General features: G+C 49.9%; 8 protein-coding genes across 8 annotated transcripts; 3 read left to right on the top strand and 5 right to left on the bottom strand.

The window, feature by feature from the left end:
- The first annotated feature begins 1,485 nt into the window (after positions 1-1,485).
- On the top strand, positions 1,486-4,982 carry F5J12DRAFT_848217 (uncharacterized protein). The gene is made up of 4 exons (XM_051746431.1): positions 1,486-2,036; positions 2,095-3,543; positions 3,602-4,018; positions 4,047-4,982. The coding sequence occupies exons 1-4, from the start codon at positions 1,616-1,618 to the stop codon at positions 4,808-4,810; spliced, it is 3,051 nt and encodes a 1,016-aa protein (XP_051597377.1). The 5' UTR covers positions 1,486-1,615; the 3' UTR covers positions 4,811-4,982.
- Positions 4,983-5,857: 875 nt separating this feature from the next.
- F5J12DRAFT_283489 (uncharacterized protein) lies at positions 5,858-7,099 on the bottom strand. Its single transcript, XM_051738728.1, has 3 exons — positions 7,045-7,099; positions 6,754-6,957; positions 5,858-6,701 (listed from the first exon to the last, which is right to left on the bottom strand). Exons 2-3 carry the CDS (start codon positions 6,816-6,818, stop codon positions 6,059-6,061), a joined length of 708 nt encoding a protein of 235 aa, XP_051597376.1. The 5' UTR covers positions 6,819-6,957; positions 7,045-7,099; the 3' UTR covers positions 5,858-6,058.
- Positions 7,100-8,464: 1,365 nt separating this feature from the next.
- F5J12DRAFT_952975 (FAD dependent oxidoreductase) lies at positions 8,465-9,756 on the bottom strand (the record flags this gene model as incomplete). The annotated part of the gene is made up of 3 exons (XM_051749829.1): positions 8,465-8,575; positions 8,627-9,088; positions 9,145-9,756. The coding sequence occupies 3 exons, from the start codon at positions 9,754-9,756 to the stop codon at positions 8,468-8,470; spliced, it is 1,182 nt and encodes a 393-aa protein (XP_051597375.1).
- Positions 9,757-10,061: 305 nt separating this feature from the next.
- On the top strand, positions 10,062-11,410 carry F5J12DRAFT_724734 (uncharacterized protein; the record flags this gene model as incomplete). Its single annotated transcript, XM_051741559.1, has 3 exons — positions 10,062-10,230; positions 10,280-10,629; positions 10,682-11,410. 3 exons carry the CDS (start codon positions 10,062-10,064, stop codon positions 11,408-11,410), a joined length of 1,248 nt encoding a protein of 415 aa, XP_051597374.1.
- A 1,641-nt stretch (positions 11,411-13,051) lies between these two features.
- Positions 13,052-14,428, top strand: F5J12DRAFT_784753 (uncharacterized protein; the record flags this gene model as incomplete). The annotated part of the gene is made up of 4 exons (XM_051743091.1): positions 13,052-13,462; positions 13,520-13,604; positions 13,669-14,100; positions 14,178-14,428. 4 exons carry the CDS (start codon positions 13,052-13,054, stop codon positions 14,426-14,428), a joined length of 1,179 nt encoding a protein of 392 aa, XP_051597373.1.
- Positions 14,429-14,645: 217 nt separating this feature from the next.
- On the bottom strand, positions 14,646-17,827 carry F5J12DRAFT_283382 (FAD/NAD(P)-binding domain-containing protein). Its single transcript, XM_051738727.1, has 18 exons — positions 17,522-17,827; positions 17,369-17,466; positions 17,292-17,315; positions 17,210-17,240; positions 17,135-17,160; positions 16,931-17,078; positions 16,786-16,872; positions 16,655-16,726; positions 16,431-16,587; positions 16,298-16,370; positions 16,219-16,249; positions 16,068-16,161; positions 15,896-16,014; positions 15,579-15,696; positions 15,327-15,446; positions 15,188-15,208; positions 15,020-15,030; positions 14,646-14,966 (listed from the first exon to the last, which is right to left on the bottom strand). The coding sequence occupies exons 1-18, from the start codon at positions 17,697-17,699 to the stop codon at positions 14,935-14,937; spliced, it is 1,440 nt and encodes a 479-aa protein (XP_051597372.1). The 5' UTR covers positions 17,700-17,827; the 3' UTR covers positions 14,646-14,934.
- A 3,589-nt stretch (positions 17,828-21,416) lies between these two features.
- F5J12DRAFT_895287 (uncharacterized protein) lies at positions 21,417-23,795 on the bottom strand (the record flags this gene model as incomplete). Its single annotated transcript, XM_051747816.1, has 7 exons — positions 21,417-21,992; positions 22,043-22,584; positions 22,641-22,781; positions 22,842-22,957; positions 23,006-23,131; positions 23,183-23,577; positions 23,625-23,795. 7 exons carry the CDS (start codon positions 23,793-23,795, stop codon positions 21,417-21,419), a joined length of 2,067 nt encoding a protein of 688 aa, XP_051597371.1.
- A 1,582-nt stretch (positions 23,796-25,377) lies between these two features.
- F5J12DRAFT_906816 (uncharacterized protein) lies at positions 25,378-26,805 on the bottom strand (the record flags this gene model as incomplete). The annotated part of the gene is made up of 5 exons (XM_051748826.1): positions 25,378-25,783; positions 25,987-26,036; positions 26,086-26,156; positions 26,342-26,483; positions 26,545-26,805. The coding sequence occupies 5 exons, from the start codon at positions 26,803-26,805 to the stop codon at positions 25,378-25,380; spliced, it is 930 nt and encodes a 309-aa protein (XP_051597370.1).
- Positions 26,806-26,841: the final 36 nt, after the last annotated feature.

Raw genomic sequence — 26,841 nt, 5'->3', positions numbered from 1 at the left:
CGCTGCGGACGGGCTACTCACCCATTGATCCTTCATGTGAGTGCTATGTCTTGACTCGTCGTCCAGCCACCGTGAAGGGCACGATGTCCGCGGATAGTGTCACTTACATGGTCGATCTCCAGGCGTAGTCGGGACTTTCAAAGATAAAATGTATCTGAACAATGAATGCATGAATGTGTTCTTGGTCACTGGAGTCTCTCGATGTGTTGACTAGGTCATGGGGACAAACGGCCCTTGACGTCGGTGGTTCGCAGGTACGGCAGGCGTCTAAGATCCAGTAAGTGGCGCTTATGTCTGCTTCTGAATGTATATTCGGGTCATCACCCTGCGGGATCTGGTACTTCAAACGTGTGATAGGTAATGTCAGTAGTCCAACCCCTGTCGCGATCATAGGACTCGGACACCTTGATGGTCCATGCTTGCAGCAGGGAGGAGGAACTGACCTTGATAATGCTTCGTAGCACGGCCATGATGACACTGCCCAGACAAAGGTCTTGAATCCGTTGGTCTGTCGGCCCGCTGCTACATCAGCCTCAGTAGGTAACAATACGCCTACCTTGGGAGGGCGTCGTAGCCTTGCCTGTAGGTTCGTGATGATACTGACATTGGTTGCGGTGTCGGAAACAAAGTCTACCTACGCGATGTGCTCAAGGCGTGGCATCGTAAGGGGGGCGCTGTTGGAACCCTGCGTGCACGAAAATAAAGTTGATCTACGCAACACCAGTATAGGCGAATGCCATACGGACATGGTGGTGGCATCAGAGGCCTATCCACGGACGGCGCCCGAGCCGCGACCGGTTGACTGACCAGGTGAGTGGCAAGCGACGAAGAAGCCAACGTGTGGCATGGGCTCGCATATTGCTATAAGGCAAGCCCGGACCACGTCCGATCATCCCTCTGCAGCTCGGGGAGCGGTAACGCGGGAGGAGGGAAGGAGGAAGGAAGAAGGGGAAGGGAGGTAAGTGGCATGCTCTGATCCGTATAAATATTCTAATTGGCGTCAATGGAATGGGGTGCGGCAGTCGGATGGTAAGGCACTTCGCTGATGGTTAGCCTTGGGGAGGGAAGGAGAGTAGCGAAGAAAAAGGCAAGAAATCTCAGTGGGGGGAAACAGGAACGGGGGATGGAATGAAGGGGGTGAGGGGGAGGTTTGGGAGACGCGTGACTGATTGTTTGGAATGCCTAGGTCTCGTGGTATTTTATTTGAGACAGGTCAAAGCGGTTCGAAACAAACAAAGAAGGCGTGCCCAGATCGCATTTCAAACTTAAATCTACAGCAATACATATTTATTGGGAAACCGGTCTGACAGTGCCCTCGATCGACCACGCAGTGTAATAACCGGAACTCAGCTCGATGCACTAAGCTGCTCGTTCTTACTTCGGTGGCAGTAGTGGGGTATGCGGTCACGTGGTGCAGTCCTTGAACATCACATGACCGTGCACGCACACGCGACGATGGGTGGCTTGCAAGTTGGTTGAACCAGACAACAACGGAAGAACGAAGTTTGCTACATAGGCTTCAAGAGCCCCTCAACAACTCATCATCGATAACAACAAGTTTTATTTTTAATATCGACTACCAGACCCATTTTTGTTATATGAACCTAGGTACGCCATGTCAGTCGCAACACAGATTTTGTTCAACTCGCCGGCGCTTCATTCGCTGAAACGCGATCAACTCGTCAAGTTATGCAAGATCCACTCGCTGAAAGCCAACGGCAAAAACAAAGACCTCATCGATCGATTACAACAACATGCGAAGATGTTGCCTCCGGATGATCCGTTGAGCATCGCTACCAGGAGTGATAATCTGGATGCAAAAGTGGGAATGGAGAGCGAGGGGGAGGAATCAGAAGGAGCTAGCGATTATGGCTCAACGGGAACTTATGGACGGTCCTCCACGATCCCTCGTCCCAGTGAACAGTGGGAAGTGGTCATGGATGTCATCCCAGAGGTAGACGAGGAAACGGTGAGGAGCAACCGTGGCGGCAACTCCAACTCGCAGGCGGGAGAGTTTGGCACAAATGGAGGGAAAGGTATATTTCTACGCAATAAATCCCCCCAAGCAAAGAGTGATTGGTCTTATCTGTGCAGCACCCAGCGTCACCTCGTCTCTCAAGTCAATAGTCACATCTCTCGGCCTTAAGCGTAACAACAACTCGAAATCAGACGATACAACCTCATCTTCCAAGTCTGGATTGTCTGGAGATGGTGCAACCGCAAGCCAGGAGTCCATCCCCTCTGTCGCCGAAGACCTCCCTCCTGTTGACCCAATACCAGGGCAGATGAACCTCCGGGGCATGCCTGCGCCCGCCAATGCCAGACTGAGTATCACCCAGGCTCCGACTACGACAACCATCCGCCTCGTCTCCGGTGAAGGGCCGCCTGCCAGTATTTTGTCTCCACCAAGGCTCAAACCGTTTGAGACGACCTTTGACCTTGTCCCTGCCACACCCGGCGGTAACGGCAACGGTGGTCTCTCTGCACCTGTATGGCCACCATTCTCCCCTGGTGTAGCACAAATCCAGAGTATATATCCATCTCTGGCAGCTTTCCAAGGTTTCGGGGGCCTCCACAAACAAGACATCGCACAATCTGACGAAGGCGACCCCACAGATATGTCCATAGATATGCCTGGCGTATTAGCACCGTCTTCCGCACTCGAACCTACCCCTAAGAAGTCAACTCCCATCCGTCCCCATACAGGCGCTGTACCCAGATCCACCGAAAGGCCTAAATTATTGGAACCTGAAGATACATTTTCACCTGGACCAAAGTCGACGAACGCTTCGCCCCGCCCGCGACCTTCCAGATCGGAGCCGTTCATATTCGGATCGCCGCTCCCGCAACATAATTTGTCAAATAGAGAATTCCGATCTGCTGCTCAGTCTATCCTAGACGAGATGAACAGTCGGCTGGCTGCCGACGGTGTTGAAGGCGTGAACATCGATGTCCTTCAGAATCGACAGACACATAGTGGGGTGGAAGGGGCGGATGATAATCAGGCTGATAAAGCCGTTGGTGGGAGTGCCACTGGCATGTATGACAAGGCGCACCAGGAGGCGTTCAACAAGATGGAGTCGATCGTGCAGTATGCCCAGAAGCGTGCCCGAGTGCCCGAGCCCATCGTGTCGAAGAAGAGGAAGTCGAGTTTGGTAATCAAGGAGAGGAAGGTTGGCGGGGCTGGCCGCCGGCGGACGAGTGGGCTCAAAGTCGCGAATAGGTCTGCAAAGACGAAAGCCATCCCTGGTGGTTTTGGCGACGAGGACGAGAATAACGACGGAGAAGAGGAGGAGGAAGATGTAGGCCAGAGACGCAAGTCTAAGCGGCCTCGACTTGAACCCGAGACGACCGTCGAGGCGGACGCTCAACCATCCAATAGCGGTGAAACTAACAAGACCTCTCTCGATGCCGACAAGAAGGAGGATGAAGAGCGCAATCAGAAGGAAAAAGAACTTGTACGACGGAGGCTGGAATACAACAAAGCTAAGCGCCGGAGTAGCATGGGACGGCCGAGCCTTGCTGGCCGTGGACCCCCTACCCGTGAGTGCGAGACTTCTATTGCTGCTTTCTTTTCTTCACTGACATCTCTGCCTATCAGAAAAAGCCAAAGCGACATCCCGATTCGGTTTCTTGTCTACTGCGAAATCCATCGTTCAAAGCGTTTGGAACCGCGGTGCTGGTTCCTCGACGCAGTCCCAAATACCGGTGGCCAAGACACGCAAGGAAGACGCGAAGCCACCCGTGACTGTTCCCCAAGTAAAGAAAGTTGCAGTTGTCCCCGGTTCATCGGGCCACCCTCCTCTAAATAATATGGCGCAAGCGAAACGGGAACCATCAAGAAACATAGCATCCGAACATCCTGCAGCGCAGACATTAGCCCCACCTGCGTCTTCCGCTGAAGGTAGTGGTACCACGTCTTCCCGAACCTCGCGGGCGCCTATTCCCACTTTCAGTCCTCAGGCCCCGAAGACAGCTACGTCCCAAGGTGGACACAACAGGAATGGCTCGGTAACAGGTGTATCGTCGTTGGGAATGAGGACTAGGGCTGTCCGAGAATACTAGCAGTACCTCGATGGGCAAACGAACCAGCATCAAAGGGAAAGGCACCGAAACCAACTCCCACTTGAGACCTACGGGGAATACAGCTAGATCACGACCCTCTTCGACGCTCATGGCCCCCACCGCCAGCTCCCTTGCCAAGATGACCACACGGCACCCTGCGTCTCTTCACAGTGAAAACGTTGGCTCAGTCAAAGGTGGTGCAACCAAGGCAGGCAAGGACGTTACACGTATTCCTGCACCGTCGAGTCCTGCACTCGGCCAGATTACGAACGGTACTTGGAGTCCGCAATCTCCGCGCTCTCCGACAAGCAAGATATTTAGTCAACCACCTAGCCCAGGCACTATGCGTCCCCTGATGTCCCTGACCGCAGCAGCAGAGAGTATAGTCAACGCGTCGTCATCATCATCGTCGAAGCCACCTATTCCGCCGAAGGCCAAAGTATTGCCAGGCCGCAAACCTCGCATCTCGCGTTCCAAAGTCATTGCGAGACTGGCATCGCAGCGGGCTGCCGAAGCGAGCGCACCCGGCGGTGGAGGTGCGGGTGCGGCCCCGTCACGTGGTAAAACGCGGTCGAGTATCGGTGCTGGTGTTTCAGGTAAAACTCGGGTGTCGCGTGGAGGAGCAAAGTCTGGGGATATGTTGATGGGTGCGAAGAGAAGGGTAAGGCAGAGCGAGTATGCCAGACGTAGGAGCCAGGCTACTGGGAGTGATGGCGCTGAACCGATGGAAGTCCGGGTCGACTGACAACACACAGTAAAGGGGTGTGATCTTTTTTGACTTTCGAATTCCAGCCCTTGTTTTTTTTTTCTTGCACTGCGCGGCTGGCCGGTTGTTTATTCTTCCATGGACTTCTTGTGTTTGCATAAGCAAAAGTGTAATAAAGTGAGAAGTTGCACCCACAGTTGATCACCTGTCCAACCGACCCGTCGCATCAATAACGTGACTGTATTAGAGTGACGTAGAGCTCGAAGGGGCGATGACACCCACACGGGGAAAAGCAGTGGAAGCGCGCCATCATAGCTACGAAAGCTATTCTATGATGCCAGCAAGTCAATTGCACTGCATGTCTTTGGTAATAATGAGTTACATATGTCAGTAGGGTGAGCACGATAGGCACCTATAGGCACTCAGATGGCAGTGTCTTACGTGTACTGGAGTGTAAATAGGGTCTTGGGTCCCCCTCACTTTCTTGTATTGCTGTTCCAGAGAGAAATCTTGCGGGGCAAGCAAAATTCGGGGCCGAATACTAAGTACTAAATACTGGCCTCCGCGGCTGATGGGCATATCCGTTAAAGTGAACTCTACACACACAGACACTCACACACACGGAGTAGGTCAGAGAATCTCAGATAGATGGGAAAATTCGTCTGCCGAGGAATATCGAGCATCGACGAGTCTGGCCAACAATGGGGGGGACAAAAGAAGAAGGGGAAGAAGGCCGTTGCTTGCACACGGTACTCCCTGCCAGCAGTGGTTGCAAGTTGCCGGGTCAAAATCGCCAAACACAGTACTTCCAGGCTCTCCTTCCCAGACAACCGCTGCTGATGGTGTGGGCAGAAGTGTACGTACACGCGAACATGTTTTCTTCATCAGTCGGTCATAGCGCGGGTTGCGGGAATTGATGGATCAAGGACGCTTTGAGACATTATAGTATATGGGTGATCACGGTACGCGTTTGAATTCCGACAAGAATTTCCGTCTCGGCCTTCCAACTCCCATCAGCAATGGGGTTTCTATCGACGGGCGTGATTGGTTACACGTGTCTGAGCGTCGTCATTACTTGTGTCTAGTCTATATCAGATATATCAGCTACCGGTAATAGTGGAATAAAAACGGACAAAAAATTAGCACTGTATATGCGAATTATGCTGTTGTAAGTCATGATCATTAGGGCCGTTTTTCACATAAGTATATCGAGAAGGGGAGTGAGAAAAATCGGTGGGAAATCGAGAAGGGCCCATGCTCCATCCCCCGCGTGCCCTAAAACAGGCGCTAGATGTTTGGAGTCCTTGCCACAGCAGCAAGCTGCCGGATGCGGCGAGCTTCGACTGTCGCATTCCACGCCGTCTGAACCACCTGGATAAATTCAATGTCACGGGGCCCCAACGCCAGAATATTCCTCCATAGCCCCTGGTTGAATCGGATGTGGCTGATCAACTGGTCATCGGCGCACAATCGTGCCATCGACTGAGCCATCGCAGGGAAAGCAGGAAATTCTTCGATGACTTCGCTGGGTAGCAACCGGCAGTAAAGAAGCTGTGACCGCGGTTCGAGGCCCAATGCAAATAGTAACAACAATGGTATCGACGACGCGTGGGGTACCAAAGTTGGGACAACGGGAAGCGTAACGTATTGTCCGCCCAGATTAGTAATCCAATGGGGTATTGGGTAAGGAGTGCCGGGAGGACTTTGTGGGATAATATTTTTTCGGAAATCTCTGGTGTAGAGGTCGGCACGGATGGGCACAATGATAGGCTGAAACGAAGGCCCCCGCTCGTTGTCTTGGGTATCGAAGACGGCAAGTACGTGAGAAGGTACATGCGCATCTTTGATGACTCGCATGTCGATCGTTGGCGGGATGGGAGAGCCAGGTGGAAGAGTCACCTTGGCAACGTTGAATTTGCGACAGAGGAGGCTATTTCAATGTTAGTATGGGGATTGCAGTGACAGAGGAATAAGGAACGCACTCAAGGGGCTCGTCATTTGGAGACAGGGCGCACCGCGTTGTAGGCATCAAGCGAGAAGGATGCATTTGCTTGTGGTTGTAAAGAGATAGTGATACCCGAGGACAAGGGTGGGATCAACTGAAGGGAACGACAATGAGGGTGCACTGATTTGTATGGCTGAGAGATGCACAGCGCTAAGGTATGCAATTCGTCAAAACAAGGGACCTGACGTGTGGTAATCAGAACGGAAAATCGTCAGGAAGCCGTCCAGACGTGGCCGGGGAAAGATGATAGAGCTGAAGTGCTACATACCAATCGTGAGTGGACAATGGCTGAGCGTAGGGTACGGGTGAAAGCGTCGGTTGAATCCTGATGTCGTTAGAGGGGAATGAGGGCAATTACATTCACCATGACTATGTAGTAGAAAAATATCGGGGGAAGAGACGGGGAAAGGAGATGTGAAATTTTGGACAAGTTGATGCGTCTGCCTTTCACCCTTTTTAGTCTGGCGACCGGCCGGTCTAATAGTTATGGTTGACACGAGGGCACGAGGCTGATATGTATGATGATGACTTGGGGTCGACCGAGTCGGGTGTACCGTAATATACCGCAGCTTGGGGGCAGGAAGCGTTACATATACGCAGCTGGATCAATCATCGGGCCCCATCAAATGGGCAATGAACCTTTTTGACTCAAAAAGAAAGGAGCCAAATACATACCTTGTAGAAGCACAGGCGGTCGCCTGACCGAGGTGGGTATTACTATGGTTACGAAAAACTGTATCTTCGGTGATTCGTCTGTGGGTCCACTTCGGAAGAGGAAAAAATTTAAGGCACCGTCAGGGTCGCTGTCAGCCGTACTCATGTTGATGGGTATTAGTTACTTAGTAGTAACACCTTTACTTACCTTCCCTTTACTACTGACTCAGTTTCTAGGTAAAAAATAAAAATAAAATAAAAAGTACAACAAGCACTCTGCAGGCCATCGTGCTTTCCCTCGTAGAGCCGGTCGCAGTGGTTGGCATATGGTCATATGTATGTCAGGGTCGACCTCTCAAGTCACCTTTCGGAGCCCAACATACTAATACTCGGGCATGTCGTATCGGGCCCGACTCATTTCAATGTCACTGGTCCGGGATTTGTTCCGGTACATACTACTCCCACCTAAACTTCGCTTCCCAGACGATCTCAGGGAACCTTATACTTTCGCCGAGGCTCGCCCAGAGAACTTACTGACGATCGCGACCTCCGCATCGCAACTATCAGCCTGCTACACAGGAAAGTTCGAGCAACACGAGGCAACATTTGGCCACCCTATTTTCGTGCCATGACAATCAGTGACGTCCAACGCCTACATTTCTACAGAATCCCCATGTCATGATTTACGGCTGCTCTTAAATATGGTCAACACAGCACTGCGGAATTATGTCACCTCCGAGAAACAAGCAGCTCGAATCGACCGAAAGCCTGTCATATTTTCTGGTCGCCCGACCCAAAATCCTTGGTCCCACTGACACTGCCTGTGGTGGGAGACAGCCGAGGTCCGACCACAGCCTCGTCTCCTAGAACATGACACTGAGTTTCGAGGTAGGTTCTACCGCAGAACGTACCATTTCTCAATGTATCTTCAAATCTCGCTGATGCCGGCTGTGAATGACCGTATGACTCAACGTGTGCGTTACACGGACTACATTCTCCGATTTTTACTTCAACTCTGACTTTCTTGGTAAGTGTTGCTACAAAAAATAGGATGGGTCCAGCCTCTTGAGTTTCCGTGGCGATGCTTTACCGTCCAGGACTAGTTCGGCCATAACCTTGGCAGTTCCAGGCGCATTACAGATACCCTGCAACGTTGTCAGACTGCCACGTCCCTCAGTCAAAATTTCGACACCCACCCAGCAGGTATGTCCAGTGGCAATGTAGAGGCCCTTCGCCACTGTCTTTGCTTCGCCTATGATGGGACCCCCACCCCCCCTGTGGCTTACGGTGGGAAGAAAGCATGCCTGGCGCTTCTCGACTGTGCCTTCCCTCAGCTTTGGCGCAATACTCACGACTTGCTCCCTGATACTTTCGCACGCTGTCTGGTCGACCTCAACATCATCCACATTACCAGGAAGTGTTGAGTCGTCGCCTGGGCCGCAAGCATACACTTCGTTGTCAGGGCGAGCATAGATCTCTGGGGAAGCGTGATGGCCTCGCGGTAATTTGATATCGGTGAAGAGCACGTATGGTGCAATGTCTACGCCAGGTTTCGGGCGGAAGGTAACACTGTGAGCGCGGGTTGCAGATATCGGCAAGGATGACAATAAAGTTGGGGACCATGCACCGGCGGCCAGGATGACATGAGTTAGCTGGAACTAATTGTTCCTCCCTCTCAGTATCTGTGTACCGAACGCCCGTGACCCTGCCTGACTCGACCGCTATGCAAAGTTGCGCTTCCTCTCCGAAGCTTGACGCCATTTTCAGCCGCCAACTCCATCATGTTCGTGGTGAAGAGGTAAGGGTGAACCTGAGCGGTTCCCTCGAGGCCTGTTGTGGGGTCCATTAGGGCGTATGATGTCGTGAGCTCTTGCTTAATCCAATTCAAGCCCTCCGGGTGTCTCTTGTTGATCCTTTCCGTATCTGTATCCAATTCCACTCCAAGAGTCTTTTCCAAACTCTTGCGTTTCCCGCCCTTTCCCACTCCGGAACCAGGGTCGCGTTTCAAGTCCTCACCCACTCCCTCCCATGTTCCGCATTCTACGAAGCGAAAACCCCACTTGTCGATTCCATTGTGTTCCTTTGCTAGTCTGACGTGCTCAGGAAATGATATGTCGACAAGTTCGGCGGGATATGCCCATTTAGCGACGAGTCCCCCTGCTTTCCCAGACGCGCCCTGAGCGACTCCGTTGGCGGACGCTTCGAGCACCGTTATCCTTGTGCTTTCTGAGCTGTACAGGGGGTTCCTGGACAGATAATAGGCAGTTGTACAACCGATTATTCCACCTCCGATGATGACGATATCTCTTTGTTGAGCCTGGGCCATGACTTGATTTGCGGACGAATAAATAGAGAGCAATGACAAATTACACAGAAAGCTGGGATGGGAGAGGCTCTTTCCGTGGAAAATGCAATGGGTGCACTCACAAATCTCTGATTTGATGTCTTACCAACTGCTTACTGCCGGTGTACAAGTTGGAATCAAATCACAACATGCCAGTGGCGTCGGAAATCTGTGGCTGTGTTGGTATTGCTGCCGGGACGTGGTATTCCGTCTATCGCCTAAGCGACCGACCACCCTACACACGGATCGCGTTGTACAGCTCCGAGAAACTTGAATTTATTCTTTTTATGAAATCCGACGTGCAAATTACAGTCCACGACTTTGCCGCCAGTGCGGACGATACAGTTCCTTTGATACCGGCAGCCAGGGTTGAGGAGGGACGCGTCATAGTATCTGCCTTGCTTTCTGATACGAATTGGGTAACACCCGTACAACGAATACAGGAATCCGCTTTCCGTGCGTACCTGCGGTTGCACTGACATGTCGACGCGCTGAACTCCCATAGACATCGCGCATCGAGACAGACTGTACGAGTATTACACGAAGCCACCACGGATCGCAGGCGAAATCCACTGGCCCGGCATTGAGGGTGTACAAGAGTGGGGGGTCTTGCCATTGCCAGATAGCGACGAGTGTGTTTCGTTGCAACACCTCGACGAATTTCAAAGTACGGACTTCCGAGAAGTTGGCACCGGTCGGGCTCGTTCCCGCTTCCGTGAGCGAATCCGCAGTCCTGTCGAAGAACCGTTTTCTCCGAGGCGCGCGAAACGTACGCTGGAGTCCGAACTACTCGACTTCCAACCCGCGAAGAGACCCAAACTTGTTACGTCTTCTATTGCAGAAATTATACCTCGGGTTCGTGCCGTTATTTTCCGGGGTGTCGTCAGTCGCTTTCATACAAATCCAGCCGCACTTCTTACCCACTCGTGCAACCAAATTCCCCGATCTCGACCTGGAGAAATGTCCGCACTTTTCGAAGGTGCTTCCGTTGCCTGTCTTACCATACACCGCTTCAACAGTCTCGGAGCTTCTGAGGAGCAAATATCGAAGGGGTTCTTGGCTCATTCCCATACGGGGACAAGTGCCATTGGAAGATGCCAGCGTCGCTGTCATTGTTCAATCTCCCGAAGACATTGCTCTGGTATCCGAGTACCCCCGCCACAAGATAATTTGGACTCAGGAGATCCTGGTTGACTTCTGGAATTTTCTCCTACAGCTCCAACAGGCAACGCGGCTAGGACCTATTTCGTTATCTCTCCATGCCACTTCTTCGGACACGATAGGCATCGCCTCAGACGCCACTGAAGAAAGTGCTGACAACCCCTATCACCAGTTCCATCAGTATTGTTTCAAGTCGAGAAATACGATAGGATCGAGTTTGCCTTCTCATAACACTTTCGCGCCATATGTATACAGGGCACAATTAGAAGCAACGGATTACATCAAGGTCTACCATGACGTTGCATATTCGTTATCTCTGCGCAACGTTCTGGATGCTTACCGGTATGGCCATCTTAGACCAGTTGTTGGAGTTGGAGATGCCTCGATGCAGGGCCGTCCCGGTAACTTTCGTGTCCTGAGAGGCGCTCGGTTGACTTTCATGGACGAACGCTCCAAGGCTGCGTTCGTGATGTGATTGTACTTGGAGAGGTCATGCCCACTTCGTGCACATCAGTTGGCGTCCTGTACACCCTCCACATCCCGCATGTAGACCTCTTCGCGCGGAAGTTCTGCCGTCAACCAGGCGACTTGCTCTCCTGCCCGATTTAGCGGTACAGCCCAACGAAGTGCTTCTCGGACGGATCAAGCTGAATATTTGCCCTACCTGCTCATGGAAACGAGGGTTCACGAAAAAAAAAACCGCCGCCCTGCTTGTTTCTAGCAGTAGATTTTCTCATGAGATAACCAAGTTGGCGGCTTGTCTCGACGTTTAATTCGTCCTCGATTCCAACGTTTACAGCATTGGCTTTGGATGGCATCTACTTCTACTTTAAGTTCAAGGACGCGTGTCGCCTTCCCTTGCGATGTCTTGGAAATAACCCCTCCACGGAAATCCATCCAGTTATGTAATCGCACAACATCACTGCTGTGAGGTTGGTCGCGCCAATTCATTTAATTGCTGTAGATGGATTGGCCTCACGCAATCCCATCTCCTTACGATCTGAGAAGATCGGAGCGCCGTTTTTGCCAGGATTGTTTGCGCCATTTGATAGTCGTTCTATGACAACGGGTTGGTGTACAGGACATGGATGAGGATGATAATTCATCTAGCGGGCTATGAAAACGTTCAGTTCCGTGCACTGCCGCCTCTCGTGGACTAACTCCTTACGTGGACCTGACGGTCTGAGCCGTGGAGCCCACAGCAAATACCCACGACTTCGTCGGTCATTATACAATAGTTATGCAAAGTAGGTACATGCACTTCTACTAAAGGCCCCTCCTGACTCTAATTGGCCAGGTGGCGTGACTTCGACTGTTACCTGACGGGGGTTGGTGAAACTCCATGCCTGTAGTCCACTCATTCAAATTCGCTGCTGCTGGGATGAGTGTGAACGACCGCGGCAAAGGTGTGATTAATGGGCCTATACTTCTCTTCCGGATTTGGCACGTGTCGTCGGCCCGTTACGTATCTCTCCGTGTTGCTATCTTCTCGAAATACCACGGACACGTTGACAAAAACCTTGTTCTGGGCCTGAAAAATTAAGTCCAGCCTCGTGGCACTCATGCTTGCGGCTGGATATCGCTTTCCCGTCCTAACGCCTTGTCGGCCTCGGTTTTGTCCGTCCCAGTCCCTGGGTGGTTATTTATTGACCGGAACTAAGGATCAGAAGGGTGGGTGATGTCAAGTTCCTCACAGCTACACACACCGCTCTGGTTTGCACAGTGATACGCAGTCAGGCCAAGCCGCAGAGATATAGATATATCGATAACAATGGATTAGTGATCCTCAGGCTTTCTGCTGGTGGGGTATTGTATTAGGCTTGCTGTGAGCTATCAGGAGTGGCGGTGGTCCGCTCGAACAAGCTTCAAAAACAGTCCACCATACCCTTTACCATCATGAATATGGTATCGATCCTTTTCAGGACGGCAGCGCCACCGGGTGTAGGTGAGTCCATGAGGCGACCACGCTGTCTTCACAGTGCACAATTGCTGAGTCGCGTTGTATATAAGCCCGCCAGTTGTTTTCGCTCCACTTCTGCACTTTACAATCGATATATTGGGCACCATTGTCGTTCTCTTGCTAAACCTGTCTTTCCATCCTAATCTCTTTGTCCACATGCATCAACCGACGACGGCGTTCTTCACGCCAGAAGATAAACAACGCCACCCGTACCTCTCTTCTGTTCTCGAGCTCAACACGCAAAAGGTGATCGCCACTGCGGCCGTTAGGGTGTACTACGCCCCATTTATCAATCCACATCTGAATTGGACCTACTCTAAACTGAAAGGTATCCTCGTTTTTGGGCGTGATCGCGAAGGACTGGGTTCGCTCGCTGGTGTACCTTCGCAGTTGTTGTCCCCACCGCCGGACCGTGGTGGCGCACAAGGACACGGACTGCGCCTGAAGGAAAAATACTGGTTCAGACTTATCGACGTGAAGACGGACAGGGTTGTATGGATGTTTTCTGTTCCGGAGGTGTTTGAATACTGTAAGGATAAGCCTTTCTTCCATTACTTCACTGGTACCGTAAGTTCCCTCCCACGCTGGTGTGGTTTAGGTTGATGGGCAATGGTCTATACCTAGACCCGTATGTTTGGTTTTTGCTTCGACGAAGACGAAGAAGCGGACGTGTTCTTTAAGAAAGTCGCCGACAGGACCCGTCGCCATTGTGAGCCAGCCCCTCTATTCGCTTGCGTCTTCCCCCACGTGTTCACCCACATTCTGCATTCTAGTCTTTGGTGCCTTCCGCCAACGAGTTAACTCCACTAAGAAACAAGCGAAAGCCACCAATTTGAACCCACTCAAGTCCAAGAACAAATCCAAATCTCTGCCTGCTTCTGCAAATCAGCCTCCAATACGACCAAGTACTACGACACCGCTGAAGCCATGTATGATTTCGGGCCCATCTCCTCATTCATTCGTGCACGTTTCCCATGTCGGAATATCCGCCAATGGCGGCATCGAGTCCTCGAAAAATGTTGAGCCGGCCTGGTCTGCACTTATTGCAGATTTGCAAGGGTATGGCTTTGAAAGTGAAGGAGAGCTTGTGAGCGAGGCTGGTCATGGGGGAAATGGTGCCAATGCCGACTTCATGGAGGGCTTCTTGGCAGGGGCAAAAGCCGTTAAGGACAGGGTCGTTGGCGCGTCAACAGCAGCAGAAGCTGGTGAGTCTTTCTCTTCGTCCTTCGGTGGCCGCGGCATGGTGTGGTTTGCTAACGAGGTGTATCAGCGTATTCACCAGCACTTCGGTCAAAAACGTCACTCACATTTGCGTCACCGACTTCGGCGCCGACCTCTCCGCCCACGATCACTCGAGCGCTCTCACCGGCGCCACCATTATCCCCACCGGCACGAACACTCCCACCTATCCTGTCCACGGGTTCCGCACCCGTTTCAGCACCTGAACCTGCGACAACAATAAGGTCGCCGTCACCAACACCCGAGTCGCCTCCTCCAGAGAAGAAACGCAAGATCCGTCGACGAGTCCTTTAGGTACTTTACTGATCATCACGAATAAGTCAGACTAACATATGCCTCTCATTGTTTTTCCTTACTATGTGGCTTGGCTGGACACCATATGATTGTTGAAAGAAAGTTTGACAGATATCTGCTCAGATCTCAAAATCGCCATTTCAAGCTCTACGAAATAAACATCCAATATATCATCATAACATAACGTTCACGTTAGTGGCACGAACAATTCCAAGTGTACTATAGACATATTGATGATCATTACCTGTGAGAATAGGAGAATTGCAGTAAGCAGTACTAGTTGAGTGTGGATAGTACGTTGTGGATGGTGTGTGAAGAATGGAGACGAGGTCTAAGCGTGGACACAAAAGCACAAGGCATGAGTTGAGGTGTCCAAATCTTGATAGTAACAGTGAGATATGATCCGGGTGGTAATCTATAACGAGCACGTTTCGCGGCCGTCTTAGATAGCACAGCAGGCACCTATTAGATCCATGTGCATGCAATGGACAACTGGACACGAATGGTTAGAACCGAGTGAGATCGCGCCCGAATATCCCTATTTTAATCATCAAATAACCGCTCGACGAGTCAGGATCCGATGTAACCTACAGTTTAAGAACCTGTACAGAGCACCACCGAGCCAAGGAAGCGAACGTGCATGAGTGTGGTGCAAACGCACAGCGAGATGAAAAGGGCCGAGGTTTCGATCAGTCACAGACCGCCACCGCATTTAGTCAGAAAAATAGATAACAGAAGAACCTATTCAGTTGTACCCACCAGTATGTCGGCACCAAAATCCTAAAAGAAAGTGTGTCAGCAATTGGGCCTCGTCATCACAGCAGGATAGGAATAAAGTGATTTGGAACAAGACTCGAAGGAAGTGACCAAAAAGGTAGGAAGAAGACAAGTGACTCACTTATTCCTTAGGCTCAGAGTCATCGTGAAATATGCAGACCTCCACAAGAGCCATGCTAGCCTGCCTGTCTCCCGCGCCTTGATCCCTGATTCAGCATGCGACCGATCATATATGGCTTTCCTGTTAACAACAAACGGTGGTTAGCATAGTAGTTATGGCCAGCACAGATGCTGTTGAGACTGGTCACAACCCTGATTTAAAGCATCCGGTCCGGCATAGGGGAAGTGGCTTGCGGAGGAAATTATGACGTACCAATCGCCAAGGTACGCTAGACTTCCCTGATTGTGAAACTCGAATGGTTTGTCATGTTCCCTTCCGCGGACGATCCTGTTCAGCTTCCTGGAAAGATAATTCGCCTTTTGGTTGGCCACTGCGTTGTTTTTACTCTGTCAGATATGCAACGCGACAAGGAATTGGAACTTAAGGAAGTCGAATAGGTGATCGGAGTGCATGCAGTGATCCACTGCCCGAACCGCCGGAAGAACCCGCTAGTTCACGGAGCAGAAAGAAGAGGCGAAGAACGTAAAAGAACATGTAGGAGAGGGTAAAGGGTCAAAAGAGTAACTTACCCTGTGCGGTAGCAGGTAAAATGTCCGTTTTGATAATTGCCGCATCCCCAATAGCCCAAACATCTGGGTCAACTCTTCCGTCTTTCAAGATGAGGTTTAGATGTTCATCCGTCAGCAAACTGAAGCCATCTCGTTCAACAAATTCTTCAGTACAGGACCGAAGTAAGCTTACCTTTGGGTTTTCTCATGCTTCTGCACAGATTGAATGGTCTGAATCAAGGGATTCGGAGCCAGACCTGTGCTCCAGACAAGCATTCCAAATGGAACTATGTATGTGGAAAAAATTTAACACATCCAGTCCCCATCAAAGAATACGTCCTTACCTTCTCCCTGTTCTTTGACGATCATCTTATCCTGGACAGCGTTAGTCCAGGCATTCAACGTTGTTCACGTGATACTCACATTCTCGACTCTCTCAACATGATGCTTTGTCTTGATATCGATTCCGTCTCTACGGAACTTTTCTTCTGCATAGCTACAGAGTCATCAATCACTTGAAGTCGGAGACACGGCACCCTAAAACGATAGGACGTACTTCGAGAGCGATCTATCGAATGAGCCAAGAATATACGGCGCGACATCATAGAGAGTAATCTTGGACATGCGTGCCAGCCCAGGATAGTGATCCGCTATCTCTGCGTGCAGAAGGTCGTGCAACTCAGCTGCGAACTCGACGCCAGTGGGCCCACCCCCTGTGTGGCAATACGGCAGCTGGTCAAAACATGAACCACATTCCAAGCAGACATCTAGAGCGCTTACCTACTATACAGAAATGCAACAGGTTTCGTCGTTGGACGTCTGAAAGGATGGGCTGGTTCGCCTGCTCGAAGCCTGTGAAGGGATTGAGGTTATAGCACGCCTCGAATGCCTCGAAGTCTGTAGATTCATACATTCGAGGATACGCGTCCTAATGGATCTAGCATCCCGTACGTTCTTAAGAAAGTGAGCGTACTCTTTCACGCCCGGGACATTGAAAGCTGGAAAAAAAAAAAACGTTCAGCGCCTACAATCTACGTGTGCCTCCAGGTTTCGCACTTTGGGAATAGGCGCCAACCGCTATAACGAGTTTGTCATACTTGAGGGTAAAAGAGGTTCCTGTGCCCGGAAACTTCGTTTCTGTTGTCGTCGTTTCTACCGGGGGAGCTGATGATTTTTCGAACGGTAGCGGTGGCGTAGCGGGCATCTAAGGGGAGGAAAACGTGGTACGTAAGGAGGTAAGTGATCTACGACAAGACGCACGCATGTCAAAGTCTTTTCCTTGAAATCTTCAACAAGGGATTAGTGGGTAATGAAAAGATTTGCCTGGTCAGTTACCTATGGCATCACACCACGCTTGGTAGGCCGTCTATAAAATGGGAATGATGAATTGGACAACACACATCTTAGCGATACCTACCACTTGCGGAGAGTATCGTCGGACCTGGAAGGGTCATCAGCTCAAGCACGGGTACAGCAGCAGCGCAGTCACCATACCGGTTCAACGGCACATCGAAACTCCAGTGTCCCTACTGCACAACCCGCAAGCAAGGGTGTGAAATTGAATGCATTCGTGGGCGATAGTATGGTAACATCTGGATGGGAGTCGATCAGTAACTGACAAAATCCCAGACGTGATAGACAACGCACCCCAGCGTTTCTTGTCAACACTCCTGAGAACTTGATATCCTCCCCATCCCGAGCCAAGGATGACAAGACGCTGCTTGTCTCTCGACACAGAGGTACTGAATAGCCGTGCGGCATACACAGACCACACCCTCTGGTTAACCGGCGACCGTAGCTGAAAATGGCGCTGAACTGCATGCATTTTCGGTGCTTGTCAAGGTGGGATGCAAGAGCAATAGCCGGAGCTCCACTATGTAGTGTTTGACGCGCTTAACACATGGCAATGCCAATGACTCCACCGGTCGTTCGGGATATCTCGGATGGCGTTGACGTTATCTATCCACCATCTCTCGTCGGTTCCCGGTCGTGAGCTCTACCTCATACTGCTGTCTCAAGCCGGGTTTATTACGCAGAGTGCCGGAGCAAGTGCTAAGAAACCTTTTGATACCCACCATCAGTCATGACGTCACGCGTGTCAGGTTCAAAGCGGTCACGGATGAGCGCTGGGCGTTTGATCCTCGGGCTGAAGTCAGTTGCCCACCAACGACAACGTTACCATTATTAATCACCACTAAGAGCCAGTTCGGAAACTGGTGTAGAGCATTGCCGAGCATTACCGACTCATGTTGGCTCGCTTGAGTCTAACGGCGCATGCCGAAATTTAGTCGGAGCCATAATCTGTGCCGGGCTGCCGATAGTGATAATCAATCAGCATGTACTACAGTATGTAACCCTACATGTGCCCTCTCAGCCTAGAACAATGCCATTGTCTGGTAAAGTATATTGCGTTGGTCCTCAGCATCATTCTCTGTGCAGTCACACATCTCCTCGAATCAGATCTTGGGTGAGAACCTCAGCCATACCACACCTCCTGCCTGTCTGGTGAAGACTGGGTGCTGGAACTGCTTGCAGGTCATCCAGAACACATTCGTTGCGAACTTGGGATGCATGTGGAGGTTTTCCAGCAGCTTATTGTCACTTTGCAGCAGCTTGGACTCAAGAATTCAAGGTTCATTTCTCTCAAGGAACAACTCGTGATATTCCTGTATACATGCGTCACTGGCCTGCCATTCAGGCATGTAGGGGAGCGCTTTCAATGATTGAATGATATGATTTCACAGTATGTATTTAACACTCCTCTGATGTAACTACTGCATGGAGTTTCCAGTTATTTCCATATGATACTCACCATGCTTGCAACACAACCTTTTTATACAGACTATGTTCGATTTCCAGCTGGTGATACTGTTCCTTTGAAGATCCAAAACAACCCAAAATTCTGGCCATACTTCTGCAATGCTATCGGCACCATCGATGGAAGCCATATCCATGCATCTCCCCCCGCCTATGTACATTCAAACTACTGGAACTGCAAGGGATATGTTTCCCAAAACTGTCTCTTCGCATGCAATTTTGACTTATGGTTTATATACTCTCTTACAGGCTGGGAGGGCAGTGCAGCAGACACCTGTGTCTACGAATATGCGACCACACATGACTTGAGGATTCCCAAAGGAAAGTTTTTGCTTGCAGATGCTGGATTTCCTGCAGACTGAATGTTGCTTGTTCCATACCATGGTGTACACTACCATTTAGCTGAATGGGGCCATGCTAGTGTAAGGTAAGTAATCACACTTACGATCCCCTGACCATCCTACTGATGAAAACTGCAGGCCTGCAAACAAGCAAGAATTGTTCAACTTGCAGCATGCATCGGCCTGCAACATTATTGAACGTATTTTTGGTGTCATAAAGCATCAGTTTTCATATCCTTTCACTAGTTCCACCATTTGATCTCCAGACGCAAGCACAGCTGCCAGCAGCACTTTGTGCCCTTCATAATTTCATCCACATCCACAATCCATTCGAAGGCGAACTTCCAGAAGACTTTGGCACTCCATTTGATGCAGGTGTGCAAGGTGGTGATGGGTTGGAGGGGCCCAGTGTACTGGAAGGCAATGGAGAACATCCAGAGGCACGCACATTGCGCAATCAAATTGCTGAGGCAATGTGGATCGATTACCAGGCCATCCTGAGGGAGAGAGAGGCAGTGGGACACATGGAGCTCCTTGAAGACGAGTCTGACATAGATGTGGATGGCGCTGAGGATGAGTAAGTGGTGAGGAATATACCTAGGAACTACTGCCCTTCCATGTACATTTTTTTAATGTGAAGACTTAATTCCAGCGATTACTCTTGATAAGTCTGCCATTGGAGGCCCCCTCATCCAACTGGCCCCCAAATTGGCTCGAGGACTTCGACAAGCCTTCCAACAGTAACATCAGTGGCACGAACCCAGCTCCTGATCCCTTGTATATCGACTTCATGGCTGAATTTCCCACATTTTTTCCCAACCCTTCGCACCCCAATCCACTGATTCCATCTGCATTGCCCAGTGTCTCAGCGCCCATTGTGGTCCTGACCCAGGGGGTGGGCACACCATCAGCCAGCATCCCAGCATACCCTCCCTTCCCAATGAAGGGGCTGGGCATGTCTTCAGGGAGTGTCAGTAGGACTGGTAAGGAGAGACACACATTTTCTTCTGGGCCCTATCCAACTTCATACACTTCTACCCCACCCCCATCACATAAACCATCTCATGGGTCTGGTTGGTCATCTGCCTGGTCCTTTGGTCCTCCTAGGAATCAACAGCCAATTCTGCCCAAACTCTCAGCTGGGACTGCAGTGTTTGGTCTGACTGGTGCTGTCAACCACATGACCAATCTCCTTGGTTTGATATACCATGACAGTGCAAATGCAAGTGCTGCCTCACCTGCCCCCACCCCTGCTGCCACCAGTTCTGTTGACCACCTTTCCAAGGTGTTGACCCTTCTGTCCACTGAGGACTCCTCGCTACTGGTTGAGGTAGGTGCATTTATGGTGCACACTGTTACTGCAGATGAGAAGAAGGCAATGATGTATGCATCCATCACAAATACCACTCTTCATCAAGCTGTTGCCAACCAAGAGTATCAATGATCAATTGCTGGTCATCTGCAGGAAGGTGGTGTTGATCAGGGGGGACCACTTTGAATTACAATGTAGCTGCATATACTTTCCATACTGACATGTACCTCTTTCATTTGTTGTTGTAATTCATGCTGTTTTGGACGACCCTTCAGTCACATGTAATCCAGAAAGTGGGTCATCGGACATGCACATTTGGTCCTGAAAGTGGGACTAACCGACATCGGCCTATAGACCCTGATGGTGGATAGGCTGACATGTTGGAGGGAGGTTGGCCAACCTCACTGGGGGATGGACTCACACCCTGGAAGTGGTGTCGGCCAACCTCACTGGGGGATCGACCTGCACCCTGGAAGTGGTGTTGGCCGACCTCACTGGGGGATGGACCCACACCCTGGAAGTGGTGTCAGCCAACCTCACTGGGGGATGGACCCACACCCTGGAAGTGGTGTCAGCTGACCTCACTGGGGGATGGACCCACACCCTGGAAGTGGTGTCGGCCAACCTCACTGGGCAATGGATCCACACCCTGGAAGTGGTGTCAGCCGACCTCACTGGGCGATGGATCCACACCCTGGAAGTGGTGTTGGCTGACCTCACTGGGGGATGGACTCACACCCTGGAAGTGGTGTCGGCCAATTTCACTGGGGGATGGACACAGACCTCACCACCTGGAAGTAGGGTTGGCCAAACCCTGAAAATTCCCTTGGCATAATCAATTGCTTGTCAATTTAGATGTTACCAGAAGTATTGACTCTGATGACACTTCCAGATGGACATACCCCCTGAGACCAGTGTTGGCCAACCTCACTGGGGGGTGGCCTTACCCCCTGAATCCATGGCCATTCTTCACCTCCAGGTGATGTCAGTGATCTCACAGGGTTTGAAACTTGCAATGAGCATGGGTAGCCATATATAGGGATCCTTTTGATTCACACCATCTACAGTTTATTTATAGACCAAGACCCAGAGCTCTCTTGGTTGGTTGACGAGCTCTAGTTGATTTCTTGCTTGCCTCTTCACCCTCCTTTGCCATCTTCTGATCAACATCCCCACCATCTCCCCTTTTTCTTTTCCTCACATCCTTTCTTGTATTCCAGGATTCCTTCATGCCACCCCCCTGGGTGGGACAGGAATCCCCTGCACTGACCTCAGTTGTTTCCTGTGCACCAATCCCTCTGCTTGAGCCACCAGAATTCTGCTGCAGTCTTGCAACTACCAGCCCCACTGCACCCATAACATCTTCCCCCTTGTGGATATCAAGACCTGAGCCTAGCAAAAAGCCCAGATTAGCAGCTTCAGGGTCATCTGATTCTATGTCCTGTGCTCTTTTGCACTCCCTCCACAACAAACCAAATCCCAGTACAATGGTAAGACCTTTCTGGGTGGATGCAAACTTTTCACTTTGCAATTGATACAGTGCCTTCCAGAAGGAATCCCCATTGCCATGCATCTCCTGGGGCAAATACTGGGCACTCCAGGCCCAAGATGCCCAGACAGGCAGGTTGACTGGTCCAGCATCAGGTTCCTGTACAAAATGTTTGTTAACCTGGTATTTGAAGAAAGTTTATCACTTACTGTCTCTGGCAAGCCATCTACAAGCTCAACAAGTTCCTGGTACCTGGGCATGATGCAAAGGGACTTTAAATATTTCACCCTGTCCCCATTGGCATGACAAGCAGGGCTGGATTCATGAGGGGTATCTTCAGATGGGGCCCTCCCAGAGTCAAGGATATCCTGGGCCCCTGATGAAGTTGCTATAGGGGTCATACCAGCCCCACCAATTTCTTCCCCTAAATCTGAGGGCTTGGCCTCCACCCCAGCTTCACTGTCCTCCCCAGGGCTCATCCACTCTCTCTTTTTGGATGGGGTTTTCCTGTTCCAGGGCCTTCCCAATGGCTCGTCCTCCTTTTTGCACTTGATGAATGAAACAATCACCTTATCCTCCTCCTCTTGGGAATTCCAATGATTCCAAAGCATCCACATGTCAGCCTTGGTCCATTTTGAAGGATCTTTCATCACAAATCCTTCTGGGATGGAATTGGAACTCAGATACTCCAAATGGGACTTGATAAGCAGGCCCCAGGGAACCTTGGCCTTGGGCTTCCCTGTAAACTTTGCTATGTTTCCAACTTCCATCAACAACTGTAGATGCACTTGACAATCAAGAACATACCATAGGCAGCCTGGAAGACCATTCTTGCCAAACTCTGCTGGACCTTGAGTTTCTGACCAGTCCAAGCTGGTACCTCTGGGTTTCCTTCATCATCCAAGGCTATCTCCACCTTTGGATTCTCATCATTCAAATCTTCCTCAGCTGAGTATGGAATCAACCTAGGTACACATATTACATTGATCACCAACATTTATCACTTACCAGCTTCAGTCAAAAGATAATTGGTTAACATTTGCTCTCCCTTTAGAACCCAATCCTTGGTGGGCTCTGAAGACTCTGAGAAGGCCTTCTTCCCATCAGGGGGTTGTGTTTCAAAGCTAGGTTTCTTCATTAGCATTGGATAGACAAGGTAAAGGGGAACCTACACTGCCATCTTGATCTGAGAATCAGTAGTCTCATGAGCCAGAAACATCACTATATTTGACCCCATGGTCCTCCTGACTGTTTCAATAAAGTCTCTGGCCATGTTGGGAAAATTTTTTCTCCTGTACCTGAATTATTGCATGATTAGTATAAGACATTTGAAGTAGACCAGCACTGACAATTCATGAGTTTCTTTTGGAGCTCCCAACTTATTCCACTTGGAAGCAGCCCTCCCTGCTTCAGCCTTCTTGTCATCTGCAAGAGACTCCCACCACTGTTGGATGATTTTGGTCCTCTGACCTATGGTCTTGGGGTCCTTGGTGTCCCTCCTCTCCCTATCATAGGCATCCATGTCCTCTTTGAAGAGCTGCTGGGAGGCAGTAAAATCAGTGAAGGGTTTTCTGTAATTTCCAGCCTTGGTAGGTCTGGTCCTCTCCTCTCTGCCATCCTCATCCTCACCAGTCCCAGGCTGCTCCTTCCTCTTGTCTGTTGCAGCCAGGATGCTCTCAATGATGTGTTCCTCATCATCCTGGTCTTCAGGGTCTAGTTCTGGCAAAAACACCCTTCTGATGGCCTAAATACACTTGAGATATGTGAAACTTGATGAAAAAGATACCCTACCACTCTCAAGTTCTGGGGCAATTCCACAGATCCTGAAGATGCTTGCTGAAGGATCTGGGATTTCACATCAGCCAGGATCTGGGCCCTGAGGTCAGGATTCCCTCGGGCATCTGTGTACTGCTCCACATAGGAGGACAGCAGATCAGAGTAGACTTCAGACCAATCAGCCATGAGAGAATAAAATCAGGGGGATAATTAGCAGCACAGATGATGGAGGTTGGAAGCAAGGTGAAAATTTTTCAGCCTTTCCCAATTTAGGCAGGAGGTTGAAGTTTTTGGCCATCACTCTTTTAGGAAAGGTACCATTATGGTATGATTGTTTTGATGTATTTGCTATTCACTTTGATTCAGATACCAAGTGCAAAGCAAGGGTAATCGGAAAACTATACACATATACCCATGTTCTAAATACAATCCATTTGTTTACCTTGGAACATCAATTGGGCCTTTTTGGAAAAGTCAGTCCACAACACTATCTGCTTATGAGCATAAGCCTTTTTCCCTGGTTCCAACAATTGTAGAGCCCTTTTCTCCCATATGTCCTTCTGGAACTCAAACCATAAGATGGCCCAAACCATCTCATGCCTCACCAATGACAATTCTTCTTTACACCTGTCCCTTCTTGCCCTTGCTTTGAGCCAGTTGATCCTGTAAACTGCCCCACAATTTATCAGTGAGACTTTTTTGAGTAGTATTAACACTTACACTCCTCCATTAAACCCCCCTTCTCAGCATTCAGTTGACCCTGTTCACCATCCATCATCCAAAACCATGCCATTTTGCTGGTTCCCTGCCCAAACCAGTTCTCCTCTGTAACATCCTTACTCACTGCCAGGTCCTGGGGCTGAATAGCCTGATATTTTTGTCCAATCTCTTGATTGGGTTCCAACTGGAGAATGGCCTGCCTTGCCCTCTGATAACTTCTGACCTGCTTGTTTATCCGAGCCACCACTTTTTGGATGTCCTGCTTGGTTCTTGTACCTTCCCTAGTTGATTGTGCACTGTGGAAGTTCTGTCTGTATAACATTGCCTTGTGTCCAAGGTTGGTTCAGAGCTGGTCTAGACAATCATTAGCTTGCCCAATCCTGAGTTCCATTTCTTCTTTGAGGAGGTCATGAAGGCCAAGCTCCATCAGTTTGGTTGCTCCAATGGATGAGGGCATCCATATACTCATGAGCTCAGCAGGTAGCTCCTCTCCTTCTTCTGTAGCCTCCCAATCCTCATCATCTTCCCAGTACTCTCCATTGTCATCAATTTCTTCACCTTGCCCAAGGAATGCTGGATCATCCTGGGGTATGAAGACATTGTCCACCTCCAAACCTTTGAGAAATGCCTGGCTGGTGCCATGGAATTTGTCAATCCTGGCAGAAAGTCTTTTTCTTTTCTCTGAGACTTTGATTTCTTGTCTGGTAGACATGTGGCTCTGTCTAAGCTCAGATCTTAGCTGGTCCCTGCAGGTCTGGTTAGCAACCTATTGCTTCTGGAAACCACAGACCATACTGTGCATCCTCTATGCTAATTCCTTCCACAAGCCAAGCCACAGAACCATTCAGACATGCCCAGGGTTTCTTAGGAACATACTGACCTTTTTCCCCTTTCAACAAATAAATGTCTAGGGAATCACCTTGATTTGCTTCTGCCTCAAGAACATCCGACTCCCATTGGGCAAGTTGGCCAGGGTCTAGAACAGCTGTCAACTGCTCATATGCCTGATTCATTTCTTCTAGGCACTTGTGTGAGGTCTTGTATTTTTTCAACAGTGCAGGAACTGAGATGTACGGGGTAAATTAACTTCTCTTTGAAGAAAAGGTCTCTCACCCATGTTGACAATTTTTTTCCAGTTAGAATCTCTCATATGGTCATCATACACTTCTTGTCTGTGGGCCTGAGTCATAGACCTTGCAGTGGGAGAGATTGTATTGAATGGAGCCCACAATGTCTCCAAAATTTCACCATCCAGATGACCAGCACCCTTGATAAAGTTGAGGCTATATCTTGGAAAGCAAGAGAGTTTGTGGGCAGCAAAATGAAACTTCCCCACAGCAGGAATGATTTCCAGGGAGGGAGGGAGATGGAGAGAGCAGCTGGATTTTACCCGACTCTGGAAGTTAATACTCCACTGGCACCCAACATCATAAATGACAAGGGCCTTTGTGATGCTTTCTGAATGATAATCAAGAGCACTGCAGATGGAGTAATCTGTGTTCATGTACCTAGCACAAAATGAGTTCCAAAGGCTTCCAGTACATCCATCAGGTCCACTCACTTTTCCCCTTTCTGAAAGTCCACCACAGAATGGGGAACAAAGCAACCATGCTGAGCACAGGCTGTGGCACCAATCCCAGTGGACTGGAGATTGGACTTGTTAATATTAGCAGCATTGATTGCCCTGTGATTGCTGCAGGTGGATCTCTACCAGTACAGTGGGTCATTTAAACTCCATGACCTTGGGACAACTCACCTCCTTGTTATCCAAAGACTGCTCAAGATGGGCCTGGTAGGGCTTTTCAGCAACCATGTAACCAGTTCCATCTGCTAATGACACATCCAACTCAGGCTTGTTCATTTTCATATGCTGAGCAGTGAAGTTGCCATCCATGACATATTGCCTCATTATGGTATCACTAAGGGGGGAGGGGAGTTAGAAATCAAAACCCTACAGATTATCACTCCATACCTGTCATATCAGGTTTTCCAATCTGGAGGTAAATTAATACCTGGTTGTGGGCAGGCAGGACAAAAGAGTGCAAGTTCTCCTTGTCTAGGATCTTGTTCTTTATCATGACCAAAGCCAAACCATTTCCTATGTTTCAAATCCCTCCACAGTCTGGAAACCCTCATCAGCTCTCGGTACCTGTCCTAATTGGAAATGAATGCATTAATAGAACCCCCTAAGAGCAAATAGTGCATGGCACTCAACTGGTATACAGTCAGGAAATGCATTGTTGGTGAACCCCTTCAGCTTCTGATAGAAACTCATAGCTGAAGTCTTGCATTCCAGGGCATCAATGAGAAAGTGATTAAGAACATCAAAGGTGAAAGCAGTCTTGGGCTTTGTTATACTGGCTGGAAAGAGTCTTTCCCTGAGTAAATCAAGGTGCCAGTCAATTGGATCTGACCCAGGGCAATTGCACCAAGAAATCTCATGAGTGAAAATTCCTTCTGTGTGCACTATGGTCATTTTTGATCTGAAGGATCTCCTGCTACCAGAGGTTAA

Source organism: Pisolithus orientalis, assembly GCF_024613125.1.
Source record: "Pisolithus orientalis strain OTSU chromosome Unknown F5J12scaffold_29, whole genome shotgun sequence".
Taxonomy (NCBI): Eukaryota; Fungi; Basidiomycota; class Agaricomycetes; order Boletales; family Pisolithaceae; genus Pisolithus; species Pisolithus orientalis.
The sequence above is the reverse complement of the archived record's forward strand: the minus strand, read 5'-3'. Positions and strand labels throughout refer to the sequence as shown.